The 19,136-nt window shown below is 46.5% G+C and overlaps 2 protein-coding genes and 1 long non-coding RNA gene across 5 annotated transcripts in view; 1 reads left to right on the forward strand and 2 right to left on the reverse strand.

Annotated features, from left to right (window-relative positions):
• Nucleotides 1-2,341, forward strand: part of NMNAT2 (nicotinamide nucleotide adenylyltransferase 2) — a 188,365-nt gene extending 186,024 nt beyond the window's left edge. For all 3 annotated transcript variants that reach the window (XM_032862672.1, XM_032862673.1, XM_032862674.1), the window contains one exon: nucleotides 368-2,341. In XM_032862672.1, the coding sequence (XP_032718563.1) occupies nucleotides 368-470 (103 nt within the window). In that variant the 3' untranslated portion in view covers nucleotides 471-2,341. The remainder of the gene's footprint in view (nucleotides 1-367) is intronic.
• A 2,118-nt stretch (nucleotides 2,342-4,459) lies between these two features.
• On the reverse strand, nucleotides 4,460-5,790 carry LOC116870703. Its single transcript, XR_004383275.1, has 2 exons — nucleotides 5,731-5,790; nucleotides 4,460-4,889 (listed from the first exon to the last, which is right to left on the reverse strand). It is a non-coding gene; the product is annotated as an uncharacterized LOC116870703 (long non-coding RNA).
• A 2,253-nt stretch (nucleotides 5,791-8,043) lies between these two features.
• The window catches only part of LAMC2 (laminin subunit gamma 2), a 54,702-nt gene continuing 43,609 nt past the window's right edge, over nucleotides 8,044-19,136 (reverse strand). Inside the window, exons 16-23 of the mRNA XM_032862675.1 lie at nucleotides 17,927-18,073; nucleotides 17,280-17,424; nucleotides 16,421-16,570; nucleotides 15,759-15,873; nucleotides 14,397-14,596; nucleotides 12,540-12,698; nucleotides 12,348-12,447; nucleotides 8,044-9,300 (exon numbers count right to left, since the gene is read on the reverse strand). Coding sequence (XP_032718566.1) covers nucleotides 9,047-9,300; nucleotides 12,348-12,447; nucleotides 12,540-12,698; nucleotides 14,397-14,596; nucleotides 15,759-15,873; nucleotides 16,421-16,570; nucleotides 17,280-17,424; nucleotides 17,927-18,073 — 1,270 coding nt within the window. The 3' untranslated portion in view covers nucleotides 8,044-9,046. The remainder of the gene's footprint in view (nucleotides 9,301-12,347; nucleotides 12,448-12,539; nucleotides 12,699-14,396; nucleotides 14,597-15,758; nucleotides 15,874-16,420; nucleotides 16,571-17,279; nucleotides 17,425-17,926; nucleotides 18,074-19,136) is intronic.

Genomic DNA, 19,136 nt, shown 5'->3' on the forward strand with positions numbered 1-19,136 from the left:
AGGCTTTGCATGACTCCTTTAAGCCTTTTATTTTTATTTTTTAAATCCTTTTAATAGCTGAAGGAGGTGGGCCCAAATACTTGCCTCATTTTTACAGAGGAGGAAACTGAAGAACCGATGGGCTTAAGTAACTTGCCTAAGGTCCCTCTGCTGGGAAATGGCAGAGCCAGGATGGTAGGGAGTCCCCAGGGTGGGGAGGAATTCTGGGGCAGGCGAGCTTTGTCCCAAGAGGGAAACCATTCATGGAGCCTAAGCAAAGGCAGAGACTGGGGTGTCAGGCAAACCCCTTCCCTGGGAGAGTGGGCAGGTGCGTCCTTCTGCCTTGGTCAGGGAAGGCGTCCTCTGAATCCCGTGTCTTCTCATCCAGGCTGGCCCTGCAGCACGGGGACGGCCACGTGGTGGATTACCTGTCCCAGCCGGTCATCGACTACATTCTCAAGAGCCAGCTGTACATCAACACCTCGGGCTAGCAGCCCCCCGGCGCTCCGCTCCACTCTCCCCTCGTCCTCCGGCAACACACTGGCCCCTCCAGTCTCTGTCAGTCCCCCCGTTCTTCTCCTGCCTCTCTGTTTCTCCATCTCCTCATCTTGACTGTTCCCCCCACTTGCTGACTCAACCCTCCAGAGTGTGGGGGACCTGCAGTGAACCACCGCACACCCTACTCAGCAGTCATCTTTGGACAGACTCTCCTCTCGTCTCCGGGTTGGGGGTGGGTGAGGGAATGGGGGGGTAGTGGGGGGTAGTGCAGTCCCTGGAGACGTGCTGGTGTCTGTCTCCCAGCATGCTCTAGAGAGCGGCTCCGGTGCCCGTCCTCCCAGCATGCTCTGGGGAGGCGGCTCTGGCTCTCGCCTTCCCAGCATGCCCTTTACCACGAAGGGCTATTTTGTTCTTTCTTTTCTTTCTTTTCCTTTCTTCTCTTGTTTTTTGTTTTGTTTTGTTGTTCTTGTTGTTGTTGTTCACTCCTCATAGAATTTGGATGAAATCCGTGTCCGTGGTTCTTTATGTTTGTAGTCTTGATGCCTTCCTGTGGTGGTAACTTCCCTTTGGATGGGACACCATAGCCAGCCTCAGCGTGAGAGCCGCACCCAGTAAAGAAGGCCAAGCCACCTCCACCTTCCCGACACCCTCCACTTGCCCACTCACGCCCCATACACCCCCATACACAACAGCTGCTGACTAGGCTCAGGACCGAGGCTTTCAGTTTCCAAAACCTGGGAGGCAGGTCTGGGAATAGTAGGGTTTCTCAGAAGAATTTGTGTCCATTTCCTTAGTTTCAGAAGACCATTGTCCCGATGCTCTGCTCCTGTGATCACACAGAGCCAGTCCATCCCTATATCCAGGTGGCATCTGTCCGGTTCCTCCTTTGGGCTGTGACTGATGGCAGAGTGGGTTCCCTGCCAGCCCAGCGTTCCCAAGAATCCTTCAGGTCACCACTAAGCCCTTGGAGGTCCTACCTAGCCACGTTCCTGCCTCTGAGAAGAATCACCTATTCAAGGCCAAATCCTACTAATGCAGGCATTTCAAAAATAAAATATGCTAGGAATTCACTCAACCCCAGAGATCTTTGCTAATTGGAATTATTTCTTGCCTGTTTGGCTGGGAAAATTTTCTGTCATGATGCAAGTCCAGGATGACCAAGGAGAGAGAGGCTTGTTGCCCTGAAGGGAATTGAAGGTTCTCACCTTCTCTTCCTGCAGTGACCCAGGCGGTGCCCAAGGTCAGTTTCTTCTTGAGACGCAGTACCTCGGCCTTGTTTCTGGAGCTGGTCATATCTCCTGCAGAGCCCAGAACCACAGTCACTGCCTGAGGAAATATGTCTGACAGGGAAGTGGGTTCACAGCAGAGATCATGGGGGAGAGGGCATTAAGAGCCACTAGATGGTTTCATCCTTTTTCTAATTTCTTACCTTCCTCTGCTGCTCCTGCAAAACGTTCTGACAGACTGTTCTAGTTGTTCAGGTCTCGCTCATGCCCTGTTTTGAGAGCCAAAAGGAAATTATCCTCTTGTGCTCTCTTTCATCTAGTCCCTGGCTCTTGGGCTTTTGGTTGTCTTCATGGAATGAAGCAATAGGATGCTTTAATCAAAATCTAGTACCAGTTACGGCCCTGGAGGGGTGAGCTGAGACCTGACATCAGGGACACCATTCTTCAGTACCCATTTCACGTCTGTGACAGTCTTCATAGCCTCCAGGGAAAGGAACTGGATGCAACAGAACAACATGTTCAGGTAGCATCCGGGAAGGTATTATTCCTGTTGGATTTTGGAAATAATCTCCAGAGGAGGGAATGAAGAACCTATTCTTGGGTCTCAGTGTTTGGTTAAGGACCATGGAAGCTAAATGAAAAAAAATAAATAAATAAAACTTCCAGAGATTAGTTGATTCAACATTCTCCTATAAAAGATGAGGGAGCAGAGATCCGCTGGATTAAATGACTGGTCCAAGTTTATATAGCAAGTGTAGAGCCTGGCAAAAGGATACTGTTTCCCTGACCCTTAGGACTTTGTACCACATGATCTCTGTCCCCCCAGTTCCCCATGATACTGACCAGGTAATGTGTGGTTTCTACTCTTTTCAGCCTTTACCAGGCATCTTTCTCTTAAATCGTGTCTCACCCAGGTGCTCCTCTATATGGCATAGTGTATGCCAGTCTTGAGGGACGAGGGACGAGGGACGAGGGATGTGATGGGGAGGAAGGTTATAGCTCAGAAATCAAGAGATCTCAGCAGTTTTGAGGAAATCCCAAAATAGTGACCCTCTGAATCCAAGAAAGGATGCTCTATGGAAGCTAGGAAAGACCTCAAATGCTCAAGATGACACTGAAGAGAGAGAGAAAGAGAAGAGTCTTTGGGCAAAACAGCCCTAAGCCAAGAAAAGAAAACATTTTCAAGGATGCGAAGTTTATCTATGGTTTATTATGAGGATCTACATGAGCAGAACAGAGAAACCAAACATCTTTTGTCTGATGCACCCCATTATTCTTATGGGCTCTGTGGTCAGGCCCCCTTTAGTCCACAGCCCATGAGAGGGAACCTGTGGGACTGACTGTGCATGGCTGGTGTGGGGTGGGACGGTGCACAGGAAGAAAAAGAACAGGGGCATTAGAGGATGTCTGGAATGAAAAGGGGCAGATCTTACCTTGGTGGATCGCAGGGATTGTATTAAAATAGCTTTCCTTAAATCCAAGAAAAAGTGAATTTCCTTTTGGGTAGAATTATCCATTCCCCAAACTGTGCCATTCGTCTAGAATTATCCATTCCCCAAACTGTGCCATTCGTCATTTGCTAGGGGCAGATCAGAAGCCCCCTCAGTCCAGGGCAGGACACTGTGGCTGTGATCCTGCAAAGGATAGCACCAGAAAGATTCAGAGTCTGAAGTAGGGCCCCAGGTGTCATGAGGATGCCCTCTAGGCCCTGATTTCCCCTTTGGGGTCCCCCTTCTTCCTCCAAAGGCCAACTCAAGGCTAGGATGGCTCTGAGATGGGGAGAAAGGCATGGGCTGCAATGATCATGTTAAGAGGGGTCAGGAGCCTCATTTCCTGCCTACCAGTGAAAAACATCTCTCCCTTTCTGCAGAAAGTGTCTGATATGGGTAAGAACAGGCAGGAGGGAAACCCTTTGTGCCAGTGACTCTCCTCGAGGAGTGGCCCTCTGGGGAGCTCTGTGCTGCTACCTGGTACCTCATTCACCAACCCCTCCCCCAGGCAGTCTCTGGGTCCTTCTTGCTTTCATTTTCCTTGAATGTACATAGGAACAGGGGAGGAAAGTCTCTTATTGAAGTGCCTGAAACCCAGAGCTAGAGCTTCTAGAGACGCTCTTCTTCCCACCTCCGCGTGGCAAACCTTCCCCAGCATTCTCTGGTCTCATGCTTCAGCTTCTCAGAAAGAATAGAAGAACTCGCTGTTCTAATTAAGTAGAAAGTGAGACTCAGTCATCAAACTGCAGCAAAAGGCAGAGAATTATAGGAAGACATGACTGTATTTTAACAACCCAATCTCTTCTCCCAAATTGACATAAACACACACTTTAGGGGACTAAGAGAGAGAAGCATGTTATTATATTCCATTCATCAAAAGAGTGACACAAAACTAAATCCATAGACTACGAAAAGCTCAGGATCTCCCCCAAGGCTACCGCAGGAAGGCCGACAGGTGAGATGGGGGAGGATAGAAACAGGGACTGATTTTGTAGCTCCTGCAATTAGGACACCCGAGGAATAGCACTGTGGTAAAGGAACACACGCTTTTGGTCAGATTCATCCAGTCTACACCTTCCTAGAGCTGCTGGGTGAACATAATTCTTCACGGCCTTTCTTGGTTGTGTCAGTTTGGGGTTTCCTATTTGCCTGTTCCAGGTGCTTAGGAATGAGCTACTCTCTTTCCCTTCAGTCTAGCCCAGGTCCAAAACTCAGTTTGATCCAAACGGTCTCATGGATTAGCATGGGGAGGGGGAAGCTTTTTTTTTTTTTTAAATCACTTTTGGTCACTGAATCTGCCATTTTAAGAGTAAGATTTGCTTTATGAAAATCACTCCATTCATAAAAACTACACTGAAGTTGCAACACCATTTCATAGTGAAATATTTTGAGTAAAATTTTGTTGCTAGGATAGTCATGGACAAAAGTTTTATCAGCAAAATGTTTGAATTACATTAATAAATAAGACAATGCTACTAGTCTTGTGTCTTTGTCCAGAATCTTCTCTGTGAGTTGCAGAATTAGTCACCTTTTTTGTCATAGTCTTACTTGACGGGAGCTAACAGTTGCAAAAATGTTCTTAGAGCAGATTTTCTGCCTGGCTTATCGGATGCCACATGTGCGATATGAAAGCATATACAGCCACGCCCGAGGGTTGTAGGCAGGGAAGAATAATTAGCAAACTTGTGAACTGCACCTGAGTTTTCAATGAAAAAAAAATTGAGTCTTAGAACCTATCTAATCTTCGGTTTCTTATTGATTCGCCTTGGCTCCCTAATGAAATTAATTCTTTATGAAACAAAAATGTACTTGCAAAAACTAAACTTGTATAACTCACTTTTGGTATAAAAGATCCTAAATAAGAAAAATCATTAAACTCACCATTTTGACAGTGTAAACAAGCAAAAAAAAAAAAAAAGAATAATTTGTTAATTGCTCAGTTCTGCTTTATTAGTTCTTATCTCATTTGTAGTTGTGACATGCATTGTGTGCTGGTATAGATCCAAATGGTGACTGTCGTTAGCTAGTATCAATCGCGATTCAGATGGTAAAATAGCAATTCCCCTGTAGACCCCTCATTTAGGGCTTAGTCACTTGATTGTCAGATTAGTTGTGCTTTAAAAAAAAATCATTTTGGTTCTTACTATGTATTTTGTTGTTATTGTTTAAGATTGGAATTAGTTAGCTTCGTGCGTGTCCATCTGGGTTTGGTGGCCCACCGTAATGATGCTTGATATGCCTTGTAAATTGATTACTTGTGTTTATGTTTGCTATATTGGCCACAAACCTAAACACTTTTTTCCTCTGTCCTGAGAGTATGTAATGTTAAAAACTTGTTTAAAATTGGGCATAAACACTGGTTTAGTTTGCTAACTTACATTAACTTATAAAATATATGTACTAACTATGAATTAATATTCATGTACATACACATTTCTTCTCTTATGACCCATAAAAGTAAGCTTCAGGTCTTGGAGTTTCTTAGGAAGCTCCATGTAGCCCATAGTGTAAAGGAAGCAGAAGAAAAAAAATCTAACCTCTACTTTCCAGGTGGCAAAATTGAACCACAGCAAGAATCCACAATGCTCCCATAACCCTGCAAAAACATTGAAAGAACATGATACATGATAAATATATCCCAGTCCTTGAGCCTCATTCCAAACATTGGACATTACTGAGTATCGTCTTCCCTTTTCCTCTGGCCTCCCAAGACTACTGACAAGAAACCACATCCTGGGATAAGGTCAGAAATACATCTGCTAAGAAGTCATAGCCTATGCTCAGTTTCATCCCTTACCCTTCCCCCCAAACAGAAATCCCTATGAGTCAAAGTAGATGATGATAGGCATAATGACTTACCAGCACAATTAATCAGAAAGCTCTCAGGGGAGAAGTACAAGAGAGTTTTCACTACCAATTAGAAATATGGATGAGAACCAGGGAGGACAGCTCCCTTAACTTGACAGGGTCAGGACAAGACCGGCAACAGAGGCCAAGTCCTGAGTAGGCTCTCAGCCACACACCCCTTCTCTCTTCTTAGGGATAATTTGTCAGGTCCTCAGAAATGAGGGAATCATGTCTATACCAAGGGAGTCACATGAGTCACTTTCCAATTCCCATCTCTTTTCAGAAATCATCTCCCATTTGTCAGGGAAGTCAGTCTATTACCTCCTTAACAATTTATCCCATTGAGGAATCCCTTTATGATCGCATGGTATTAACTAATGGAATCCCACACCAAGTTCCCTAGAACATGTACTGCTTAATCTCATACTTGGCAGAGACAGACGCCGATCACTAGTTACGCATTCTAATGCATTCTCCCCTTTCAAAGTGTAAGACTGCCCCTGAGACATGGCTTCTTACCAAGAGGCTATATCTCCCAGACCCCTTGCAAGTCAGATGTGGTCATAAAACTGGGTTCTGGATCATGGAACGTGAAAGAAAGTGACGTGCATCCCCTCCCAGGCCTGGCCCCTGAAAACTTTCCAGGTGTCTCCCACTTCTATGTCTTTTTCCCTTCCCACTCATTGGAATGGAAATGTTTCCCAGGGCAACCTTTGAAGTCACACGTTGTACATGGAAAGGTTCTGGAATGACTATGTGGAGGGTCATCCTACCAACCTTCTCCCCATTTATTACAAGAGCAAGAAAAATGTCTATTGTGTTTGAGTGATGTACATTTTTAGGTCTATGTAACATAGCAGTTAATCTAACCTAATTAATAAATATATATTTCCTGGGCACTAGTCGTTAATTACAGTGAGAGATTTATAGGATATATGATTTAGTATGCCAAGACAGGATTATAAATTCACTTCTAGAGAAAGTAAAACAAAGGGATCAGACCTCTCAGAATTTGTGGGGTTAATGTGGACAGGAATGGAATCTTTTCCTCAGCCACTTGGCTAGATGGCCAATTCAGGATCTTAATTTATTATATTTTTATTTGTTAAAAAAACATGACAATGTACCACAAACTACTGATTTCACCTTAATTTCATAGCCAAAGAAAAAAAGACAAAAATATTAATTAAAACCCCACCCTGTTCAGGTTGTTCCAGAAATAAATCCTTCTTCATGCTTAGGAGACCACACCAATTAACTCTCATAGAGGCTCTAATGGTTGGAAAGGGCAAAACAAGATGTTCAGAAAATGTGAACTCTAGGTAGGACTCATTGCTGTTTCTGCGGCATTTTAGTTTCCATTGCTTTGGTACCTCCACCTTAGAGTTTGACAAATGAGAAACTGACCACGGGCATCTAAGAATTATTCTTTATTCAAAAACACATCCACGAAAAGCCAAGGAAGTACAAAGGTGAGTCTACACCAACATCTTCCAACCCGGGATGGAATCATTTCTGGTTTTTCCAGCAATTCCCATTGGTATTGTCATGACTCAACAGTCTGTTGCAATCAGGTGTGGAAAGGGGAGGAGTGACAGCCGGAATGAGAAGTGTGCACAACCCAGAGCCGTCCTGGCTTTGCCAAATCCCAACTGCCCCCATGGGAGTGTCTTGCAACATATGTTCTGTTGAGAAATGAGGTTGCAAACCAGGGGGTTATTGCAATAAAAATCACTTGTATTGAACAAGAGTTGTACGTTTAAATTTATTTTTTTTTTAATGTTCGTCTTCATTACTAGGCAATCAATTCTGTGAGGGCAGAGACTACGTCACCACTGTACCCCAGCCTGACACACAGCAGGTACTCAATAAATACATGTTGCAAGGATGGAAGGATGGATGGATGGAAGGATGGATGGATGGATGGATGGATGGATGGATGGAAGGAAGGAAGGAAGGATGGAAGGATGGATGGATGGAAGGATGGATGGATGGAAGGAAGGAAGGAAGGAAGGAAGGATGGAAGGATGGATGGAAGGAGGATGGAGTCTACCCAGCTCCAGTGTGAATAGCAATATTCTCTGCTATAGGGAGAGAGAGTGAGAAAATAAAACACATAGACACATACAATTTTTAGTGTTTGAAAAGTGGGATTGAATTAGGACTAATAACTCTTCTAGATAATTGTACTTCTTTCAGTGCCCAAGTTGAATTTCTCTATCACCTTGAAACCCAAAAGTAAGTACCTTCCCAGTGTTTGTTTTGTTGGTCGGAAATGCTTTAATAAAAATGTAGTCTCTAACGAGTCATGGCATCATCGGAGAAAGGATGTCACTTCCAGGTCCCAGAAGAACTCAAAGGTGGCAGGACCCAAGCAGGCACCATTCGTCCAATTGGACCAGCCTTATAGACTCTCACTCCATCACTATTCACTTCTTCCAGCTTGAAAGTGGAACACATGTTGACACACTGGGTGGTAAGTGGGAGGAACTCTGGCCAACAAGAAGCTTTCACTGGACACTATAAATCAACAGTATTTTACTGGCCACAGTGTGACTGGGCTTCACTCTCTGCTCAGACATTAAGAATTGTATGGGGGGGCAAAGTTAAAAAAAAATTTTCCTCTGGTCACATTACCTGAAGAATAAGCCAGCTAGAGCCCAGCAGCACCTGTCCGTACTCCAGGACTCAGTCTGAGACTCTCTTGAGGCAAACACCTGGCCGTGCAGCTTGTCCTTCCATCCAGTCCACCCTTCAGGGTCCAGGCCCTTGGCCAGTCTCATACCCAATGCTATCTGCCCACTGCCCAGCATCCGGAAACAAGCAGTATCACACTGGTGAAAGAAGACGTTGATCTGGCCAAGCTCTCGGGGATGGGGTCGGGTTCAGTGGACCTGAACATGCCCATTCAACATGCTCAAATGGTCTCCATCCCACCCCAGCCATAGGAGGTGGCTCTTGAGTTCTGTATCCCAAGAGCCTCCGCGAGCAGTCTCTACAGCAGATTCACTGTTGCTCGAGAGCCTGCGTGTTGTAGCAGCCTGGAGGCAGGTTGTCTCTGATGTTCTCCAGGTTCTTCACGTCGGCGAGAATCCCGTCTATGCTCATCTCCAGCACATGGAGGCGGCCCTGCTGCCGACGGGCTCTCTCTTCCAGCTCTGCCATCAAGGGCCTCAGCTGGCTGTTGATCTGGGCCTTGGCCCGGAAGAGCTTCTGCTCCAGTAAGGTCAGCTTCTCTTCGTCCACACTGCCAGGCTGACCTATTCGAGGGCATGAGAAAGGAGTTAACATAGAAGGGCTGTGGTTAGATCTCCTAGACCATGCGTGGGCCCTCTAGACCCTTAAGTGGTGGGCCTGGAGGAAACGGTATGCCATGCTTTTCTAGGGGCATCTGCCTAGCTCAGGCGGTGGAGCATGTGACTGTTGATCTCAGGGCTGTGAGTTCAAGCCCCACAGGTGGTATGGCGTTTACTTAAAATAAAAAACTTTAAACTGAAAAAAAAAAAAGACTTATTTTGCATCGGGAATAATACAGAAAATATTCCAAGAGCGCTAGCTAGTTACAAGTTACGAACAGCCCAGTTCAAGCCTCTGAGCTCTATAGTTAAGAAACAGGAAGGTTGGATTTCTCCTTTCACATCGGCGCCCACTGTTCATGCTCTGAAAGGATGAAGGCTGAAGGTCACAGGAGACTGAACACCGTCCAAGATGTCTGCCCAGCACAGCTCACCCTGAGATCAAGACCAACTCCGAACTATGTTTACTGAACTACCCTTAGGAAATATCTTGCTATTTTCCATTAGAAGACCTTTAAAGACTGGTTGGGCTTTTGGGTTTCTAGAGGCCAAGGTATGCTTTGCTACTTGGAGGATAGATTCCAGCTGTTTGGAAATGATACGAGACTTCATTCTGGCCTGAGTCCGTGGGAATCCGGCTAGATGCTCGTTTATTTCCCATATGAAATGCAGTCGTATTTGTACAGGTATGTTTCACCCACACACAATCTAAAACTGACGTCAGCATGAAGGGCCCCTGGCCAGACCTGTTTGATATGAATAGGGCCTGTGTGACCTTTAGTCAATTCAAACTCAAGGTCAGGTTGCCTCCACATCTGAGCTGCAGTGATCGCACTGGCCCGCCCGACTTTATCGTGCCTAGGGTGACGACATGGTGATGGGCCCAGGACTCCGGGGAGCAAACAGGAGGAACAGCAGCATAACAAAAAGGGAGATCCAGAGCACTGGTCCTTCTCCAAGGAGCAGAGCGGAATTCCAGCAGGCGGGGGTCTATGCCATGCCGAGAAAGTTAAGGAAGTTTGGGAACACAACAACCATGTCCACGGAGGGGCAGCCCAAGCTGCTCACAGAAGGGGCAGGAGCACTGGCCACGAAAGGATCTCACTTCAAATCCCACCTCCACAGTTTACTATGTGATCCCTGGGACACGATCAACCTCTCTGAGCCTCAGTGGATGGCTCCATGAGATAAAATAATAATAAAAAAATAAATAAATAAAACTCATCTCAAAAGACCTTTCAAAGATGTAAGTGATATTACACCAGAGAACACCTGGCAGAGCCCCGGATGTCCGGTAAATGTTTAACAATTCCCACCAACCACTGCCCACACTTGAAGCTTCTCTTGAAAAGCCCTATTGGTTTCATTACTTTTTTCAGAACTGAAACAAAGCTGCTAAAATCTCCACTGGGGAGTTGGGGTTTTTTTTTTTTTTTGATTGTTGTTTTTTTTTTAACCCTTAGAGGGTCTTTACTCTTTGGGGCTTATTGGACCACAAAGCAGAGTCATCAGTTTAACAAAACAGACAGTATTATCTCCCGAGGTGAGTGAGCACGGTACTCCACAGAAAAATCGGATTTTGAAGTCCTTCAGCTGGGTGGCGCCTGGGGCTTCTGCCTTCAGCTCAGGTCATGATCGCAGGGTCCTGGGTTCAAGCCCTGCCCCTCCTCGGCAGGGAGCCTACTTCTCCCTCTCCCACTCCCCCTGTTTGTGTTCCCTCTCTGGCTGTGTCTCTCTCTATCAAATAAATAAATAAAATCTTAAAAAAAAAAAAAGTCCTTCAACTGGGGCACCTCAGTGGCTCAGTCGTTTAAGCATCGGTCTGTCTTTTGCTTAGACCCTGATCCCAGGCTCCTGGGATGGAGCCTTGTGTTGGGCTCCCTGCTTGGCAGGGAGTCTGTTCCTGACCTCTCCCTCTGCCCCCCACCCCTGCATGCTGTGCTCTTTCTCTCGCTCTCAAAATAAATAAATAAATAAATATCTTAAAAATAAATAAATAAAGTGGTTCTACTGAATCTAAAAGGTAGAACCAAGCCTTTTCCTGAATGTTGCTGGCATCTGTGATTGAATCCCTTGGTCCCTATCTGCTGCAGTCTACGCTTGATAAAACAGGCTGGATAAGGGTTTGCCATCAGTTTTACCAATCCAGAATGTTAATCCTCATAATGTTTTTTTTCCCCCCCCAGGGGAGGGGTTCTGTAAATCTGAATTCTGGCCGCCCTGTGCCATCAAATCTATTTTGTCTGAAAATTTTGCAGTATCTCAGGTACCTACTACCTTTACATTTCTTCTGGGCTCCTAACCAGGCAGGTCAAGTTCCCACAACTGGTTGTATCAAGGTATAACTGCTGGCTGGGGACAAACAGCAGAACCAGCAAGTGACTCTTGACTTCACAGGCTGTGGGAGAATTTCCCCTCAACCCCCACCCCCCACCCCACTGCCTCAGGGCTCAGGCTCTGTTACCTGCCTCCTCCATTCCTTCTGACCTTTCCCAAGTGGTCTCGCCCCACCTTTTGCCTAACCAAGGCTCCTCCACTCACTCCCACCCTCCACTTCGTGGCCTTTCTGCAGTCTACAGCAATGATGTTACTCCTCTGCCCACAACCGCCCACGAGCTTCTCAGGAACAAGGTCAGAACCCTTAGCAGGCCTGTCTGACTGTCCCGTCTTCTCTTGAGCTGTGAAGTTTGAATACTTCCTCCACAGTCTGCCGTGGGATGGGTGAGACATGGTCAACCTCTTTGTGCTTCAAGGCACCTTCCCTAAATGCACCCAGATCTCTGAGCTATAAACCTTCACCTCCAAGGGCAATAGGTACTCAGTGACCCAACTTTAGATGGTAAAATCGAGTCCAGAAAATATAAAGTTGTGTGCCTGAAGCATCTGGGCCCAGAAATAAAGCAAATTTCTGATACTCTTGCAGGTACCCTATGGCTCAGTGGGGCTAGGTCTGTCATCTTCCAGGGCAGCCCTGGGGCACACAGCTGGAAGCTTACAGGTAGCCCACATACTTATCAAGTGTAGGATGCTGTCCAGTGAGTTGAGGGTGTCTTGGATCGTAGCTCCAGCATTCTTGGCTCTGTTGTCAACTCTTTGGGCTTCTGTAATTACCTAAAGAAGAAGAAATACAAAGCAGTCTTGAAAGGGTGTCTCTCATGTTGGCAGGTTTAAAAGAATCTCCCGTGAGAATGATGGGAACTGACCATCTGTACCGCGTCCGTATCCAGGTCAAACTCTTGCTCCTTCCTCGCCAGCTCTCCGTCCACATCCCTCACCTCGCCCTTCAGAGTGGCCAGTCCCTTCTCCATGGCCAAGGCTCCATCTGCTGTCACATTGGCTTCCAAGTTCAGACTTCCTATCTCCTGGGAAAAGAAAGGGAGCCAGAGACAGGAGGAGAGCGAGGGGTGAGGCACAAAAACATCCCAGGGACAAAGAGAGAAAAAATAAACAGCTGCAGCCAGACCCCGATGCAATAATTTAGACGCACAAGAGTCAGACTCGGAGACACACCCGTGCCCAAGCTCTGCTTCCAACGAATTAAGTGGGGGTATGTCTGTGGGGACTAGGAGCGTCAGCAGTGAGACGCTGATTTCCTCTCAGGTCAACGCTCATCAAAAAGTGAATGCCATAAAAACAATTTGGGAAAACCCAGAGGGTGAGAAATTCACATCATTTCCTGTCATAGTTCTTTGCTGCCACAGTCTTTTGAGCGACTTCACTAGGATCCTTGAGAGACAGTGGAGTTCGAGGTGCAGAGAAGGAATGGGCTACAGCTGTGGCTTTTCTTTTAATTAGGACAAAGTTTATCAATACCTTTACACCCATAAGCTGTTATTAAACATCAAATTGCAGGTGTCTCTGTGCCAGAAGCTATATAAAGAGAGCCACATGAAATTGGTCTCTACCCTCAAGGGACTTAAAATTAGAAATTATTCTTGCAAATTACTACGTGGTCCAAAAGTGAGGTCAAATAGTCCAGATACAAAGAGTTCCCTCCGGGCTTTCCAGAGTTGCATAAGCATTTTAGAAGTCATGCCTAAATGAGAGTTATGAAGCTCTCTCCCAGCTGAGAAGCACAGCCTGTACCGTAGCATTTCATGTGGGGGTTGCAGGATATCTAGTCTATCTCCCTTTGTTACATGGAGTGTTCCTTGAAGAGAAGGCCTGGGTCTTTCCCATCTTCATATTCCCAGCAACAAGCACAGTGCTGGCATGTAGTGGAAGGGAAAAAAATGAATACGCCATGCTTAGACATAGAAAATAGACATAAGGGAACTAGGACTCCAGAATTTCATAATCTGGACTCCAACACTAATGATTGTTGTTATGGGGTTGAATGGTGTTCTCAAAAGGATATGCTGATGTCCTACACCCCAGGACCTCAGAACATGACCTCATTAGGAAGTAAGGTTGTTGCAGATTCAATTATTTAAGATAAGGTTATACTGGAGCCCAGGGGGCCCCTAATCCCCTAATTCAAAATGACCAGTGTCATCACAAGAGGGGTCAAAGATACCCAGGGAGAAAACCCCCCTGTGATGACAGAGGCAGAGATTGGAGTGACACCTCTGTAAACTGAGGAGCACTAAGGAGTGACCGTCACCAGCAGAAGCTAGGAAGAGGCAGGCAAGGTTTCTATCCAAGAGCCTCGGAGGGGCTGTGTCTCTGCTGACATCTTGGTTTCTGACTTCTAGCCTCCAGAGCTGCGAGAGAACAAACTTCTCTTGTTTCCAGCCGTCTCCTCTGTGGTCCCTTGTTACAGTTGCTCTAGGAAACTCATGCAAGAGTTGATACAAAAAAAACCCAATCTTGGATGGTTCCTCTCTTGGTATGGTCCAAAAAGGGAGCTGAAAATGAAGGCCCTAGCTCTCAGTCCATGACAGCCTCGTGAATCAACCCACAAAAGGGGGCACGTAAGTGGCTCTGGTGTTGCCATGGACCGGGGACTCCTCAGGACTCTGAGGTCTAGGTGTCAAAATGAGCCTGAAGCTCTCTCCTTTCCCACATGATCCTTGCGTTTGTGGCTGCTCGTGCCAACCTGTATTTCAATTTCTCTTTACCTGCTCTATCTTGTCAGTGATCTCCAGCGCCTCTCTAGCTGCGGTCTTTGCCCTCTGGGCGTCTGTGGCAGCACCGCCCAGGGCTGTCTCTGCTTGCTTGGTCTTGTCACTGGCATCTTCGACCTTCTGGCTGATGTAGGAGAGTCTCTTCATGGCCTCTTCTGCTTCTGCTTTTCTGTCTTCGACCTGCAGGTCAAACTCTGAAATGAAGACAAGAAAAAGTTGCCATGAAGACGAAAAGTGACTTATGAAACTTACGAATGAAATTGAATGGGGATGAAGTTTTTAAGAAAAATCCCAGGAAGAGAGTTATTACTGCTTGGGGGCAAGAGTGTGAGAAGATTTAACTGTTACTGCCCTTTATTAATATATAATTAATAAATATATTATTTATTTGTTGGAGAGAGAGAGAGTGCGTGAGCTAGAGCAAAAGCAAGGGGAGCTGCAGAGGCAGAGGGAGAAGCAGCCTCCCCACGGAGCAGACAGCCTGATTCAGGAGATGCAGGACTCCATCCCAGCACCCTGGGATCATGACCCGAGCTGAAGGTAGACACTTAGCTGACTGAGCCACCTAGCAGAAAGCATCTTAAAGAAGGCACCGAAAGGGCCATGATTAGGTTGTTGCTTAGAGAAACTGACAATCAGCCTGCCCTGGGTCTCCACCTAAGACCCCAAAGTAGATCAGAAATAGATACCCTTTGAAGCCCAAAGTTTCAAGCCAGAGCCTTGAACCCAAAGCTGCCAGTGTTGAGAGCTGGAGGTTGAACAGAATGGGTAGTAGGAAGGACCTTCCTGTAAGAAAATCCCAAGACTTTAGAAATGCTTCTTTTTTGTTCTTGAGTGAAGAAACCTAAATTGTAACCAAATCTCTGCAAGGCACAGACCCACATTTCCTGGGATGCAGGTGCTGTGAGAGTTCCGCTATCTTCACCACAAAGAAACCACACTGACTCTATGTTGGAACCAACCAGGCCACCAGAGAAAAGGAAAACTGTCTGTGTCGCAGTAGGATGCTGGATCTGTGAAGGACCTTAGAGATCCTTTAACTCAACCTTCTTTCTTTAAAGAAGAAGACATTAGGGTCTGGAAAGCCTGGGACTGGCCTAAGGTCACACAGTGCGCTCAGAGCCGTCATGCGGCCCAGCCAAGTTCCATCAGAACTCAAGCCTCCTGACATTGAGCTAAATTCTTTCCATGACATCAAATGTTAATACAACTTCTTTCTTTAGGAAGATACTTATTAAGTGTCTGTGACTATCCCAATGTAGCTATCATTTCAAGAGATACACAGAGATTCAAAATAAATTAAAGTTGTGGTTATTCCTTTAACATATTAAGCGACCTGAACCATGAAATGTTTACCTCGGAGGTTTTTCAGGATGTTCTCAACTTCATAAAAAGTGGCATTGCCCATACTTAGTGCTTCTTGGGCCCTGCTTTTAGCAAGGTTGGCCCGGGAAAGCAGCTGATCTGATGTCTGTAAACAGGCAGACAGAATAAGATTAGAGTAAATGTAACACATACTCAGGAAGAGCATTTGGGCCGGCAGAATGACTCGGACACATTTCTCTTCGCGACAACAGAGTGCTGTGATTCCCCAGACAGTCTAGGGGTGCTGTCGCAAAGCCCTCCACAATCCGGGGCGGAGCAAACTCTGTAACCCAACGGCACAGCCTGTATACAGAACAGTCTCAAATTCTAGTCCACTATCAAGGACAAGTGCAGTTTTGCAAATAATTTTATACTCTAGAGACTTCCTAAAGCCAAGCTAATAGAAGAAGCTGGAGCATAACTGAACTCCAGAGGCCTGAGTCCTATTCCCAGGTGGAGGGCGGATTCAGTGGGAGGGACCAGAACTGATTAGATCACGCTGTCCGCATCTCAGTTACTCGGTCTACGAGCAGTGGTACCGAGCCCTTCAGAGACTTTTCTACGGTTGTGTACTGATGGCCTCTTGCCATATTCATTCACATGGCAGGCATCCACTACCTGTTTGTGGAGTGAGTGAGTTAAAAAAAGGATACCTGTCTCCCATTCTTTCCATTCTGTAAGAGCTGCTGGGTTTCTTCTTCCCAGTTTCCCAGACTGCTTTGCACATGCTTGAACTCATCCATACGCCTAGTCACCAGGCTTGAGAGAGCACCAGTTTTTTGTTCGAACTTCTTCATTTCTAGCTGTAAGTCCAAAGAAATGCAGGAGTCGGACTTGCTGCCCAGCAGTCACCACACCAGCTTTCTTAGGAGCTGGTGTCACTGTTTGAAAACAGCAATCCCAACATAAAACCTAACAGAAACGAAAGAATGTGCCTATCGATAGTCAGACGGCAGTTTCCCCAAGCGCCTCTCTCTCTTTTAAAATTTTACATGTTGGTTTATACATGCGTGGAAACATTTTTGTGGGAATCACTGTGAGTGCTTTTTGTGTGGGTAGAAATCTGCATCTTCTCCATCTAATAAGTTTCTAATAGTTAAAGAAATGAACCGCAGAAACAATGTAAAACTTCTGAGAAGAACAGAAGTCTTCTGAATGGCTGTACATAGAAATGTACTGTAGTCTGGACCTCAATGTAAATACCAAGCTTTAGCTCGAATAATTTCCCACAAGTTTCAGTAGTCCCCCAAACTGAGGAGGAGATATAAAATTGTTATCCACTAATAGGTTCAGGATGTGGGCTAAGGCTTTTTCAGAGGCAAAGAATGGTTTCAGAACAAAGAAATTGTTGACAAGAAGAATAGTCTTCCTAATCTAACATAAAAGGGTCCCGTAGAGGAAAAGCTAAAGGACTGAACCGTAGTATGGACCCCCCCACCGCACCCCCCCGCCCTGAGAAGCAGGCACGTGGCCCTTTTTCTGTCTATCCAGCGCATCACCACGTGCCCCTACCTGAAAAGACTGATCACTGACTCCTGCCAGCTGAGACATGGCATTGAGAAGGCGAAGACTGTGCTGGTAAGACCTATCCGCTTCAACGTCAGTTTGAGTGGCCTCCCCCGACAGTCGCTGGGCCAGGGACTTGGCCTTCTCCAACCTGCAGGGCAGGCAAAAAGAGAACGTGGAGGAACGACTGGTTTTTTTTACTAAAAGCATTCATCCTGTTGGGTAAAAAAGTTATGTCGCTGCAGTTATCGGAAGAACCCAAATAAGGTTTTGTGCCAGACATGCGTCCCTCTCCACAAGCTAAACATAAGCCTTAAAGTGTATTCAGGTTGGGTCTGAAGGATTCAGCCCAAGCTTCCCAAGTCTTGATAATATACTCTTCCCACATCCTTCATGGCGTCAGATGGATTTACTCACATCCTCCAACCACCACTTCTCCAAGCATTGCAATCTTTCGGTCAAAACCCAAGTGTTACTCAGTCTTTCCTTCTTCCAGACGTAAAGACATGTCCCTTCCCCAAGATTAACACTCTTGTTCTCTCGTCCCTCAGGACTGATTTCTTTAAAGGAAGCACGGTGCCCCTCAGACGTGGCCTGTGCTCCGCAGACAGATGAGGACTAGCTTGGCGCGTGCGAGGACCCGTCAAACATACTTTCCCATGAGCCCTTGCACCGCGGAGCCGTCCAGGCTGCCTCTGCCTCCTTCCCGCAGGGCGTTGTGGGCCAGCGACAGCGCCTGTTTGAGGTCGTCCTGGGTTTCCCTGACCAGTCGCTCCATGTCACTGGCTGACCCTACATGGCTGAAAGGATTCAAAACAAAGAATTTGAGTTTTCTTAGCAAAGGGCTTCCTTTAGGTCTTTGGTCAGAAGGAGGAGAGAGGAGTACGGGGAACTGGTTTGCCAAGAAAGGCCAAACAGAATTGACCCAGACTGGACGGAATTAGAGGAGCTGTCAGGAAGCAGGAGGTGTTCTGGAGACGGAGCTCTTGTCTTAGATCCTAGCTCGTGATCTTTCGGTCTATAGGGTAACCAGGGTGAGTGGGGCGTGGGGCAGGGAGATGGGTTGAGCAGTCTCAGGGGGAAGAAGTATTGCATTTATAAGCTCTTTTGTGCCGGGAGAAACCCCGAGGTCTTATTTCATCCAGGACCCAACCTCCCCTTCACTTTTGCTGCAACCCTACATTGGGTCCACCACCAGAGGGAACAGAGCCTGTCCATGAAGGTCCCCCAAGTGCTTACAAAGTGATAAAAACAAAAAACAACAGAGCAACCAAAAACAAACTCAGGAGGCAGTGTATTCCACGAAACACAAATCAGCCTCCTTCACTGACTGAATTCCATGTGGGATTAGCAGAGCCTGCCACCCTTCTGGGAGCCAACCTCTTCTCCACGGTGGGATTTACAGTCAGGCAAGGACTAGGGAGCTGCCAGTTACCACTGGGGCCCTGCAGAGCCGGTTTTGGGGAGGAGGTTCCCTCTCTGCAGTCTTGGCCCCCACAGGCTAGCAAACAACGGGTTGCTACTTGTTCCCAGGCTCCATGTGGGAGCCTGGGAGTCCCTCAAAGCTGCAGAACGTTCTTTTCCAGAGGCTGATTCATTTCACAGGGCCCGAAAAATCCCATCTGACACACAGCAGAGCCATACTGTGAGTCATAGAAAAATCCGAGTAAAAAAAACCACCCCCACCCCAGATACTTGCCAAGTGACCATGCCCAGTGGCCACTCACATAGGCTAAAAGCCAAGAAGTTAAAAAAAAAAGGGGGGGGGGGCTTCAAAGCAAGGAAATGGCTGCAAAGGTCCCGGAGGTTATGATATGCTGCTTAGGTCCTGAATACCCTAGGGTCTTGTTCAAGTCTGGCCTT

This window comes from Lontra canadensis, unplaced genomic scaffold (assembly GCF_010015895.1).
Source record: "Lontra canadensis isolate GAN:19392208 unplaced genomic scaffold, GSC_riverotter_1.0 scaffold24, whole genome shotgun sequence".
Classification (NCBI taxonomy): domain Eukaryota; kingdom Metazoa; phylum Chordata; class Mammalia; order Carnivora; family Mustelidae; genus Lontra; species Lontra canadensis.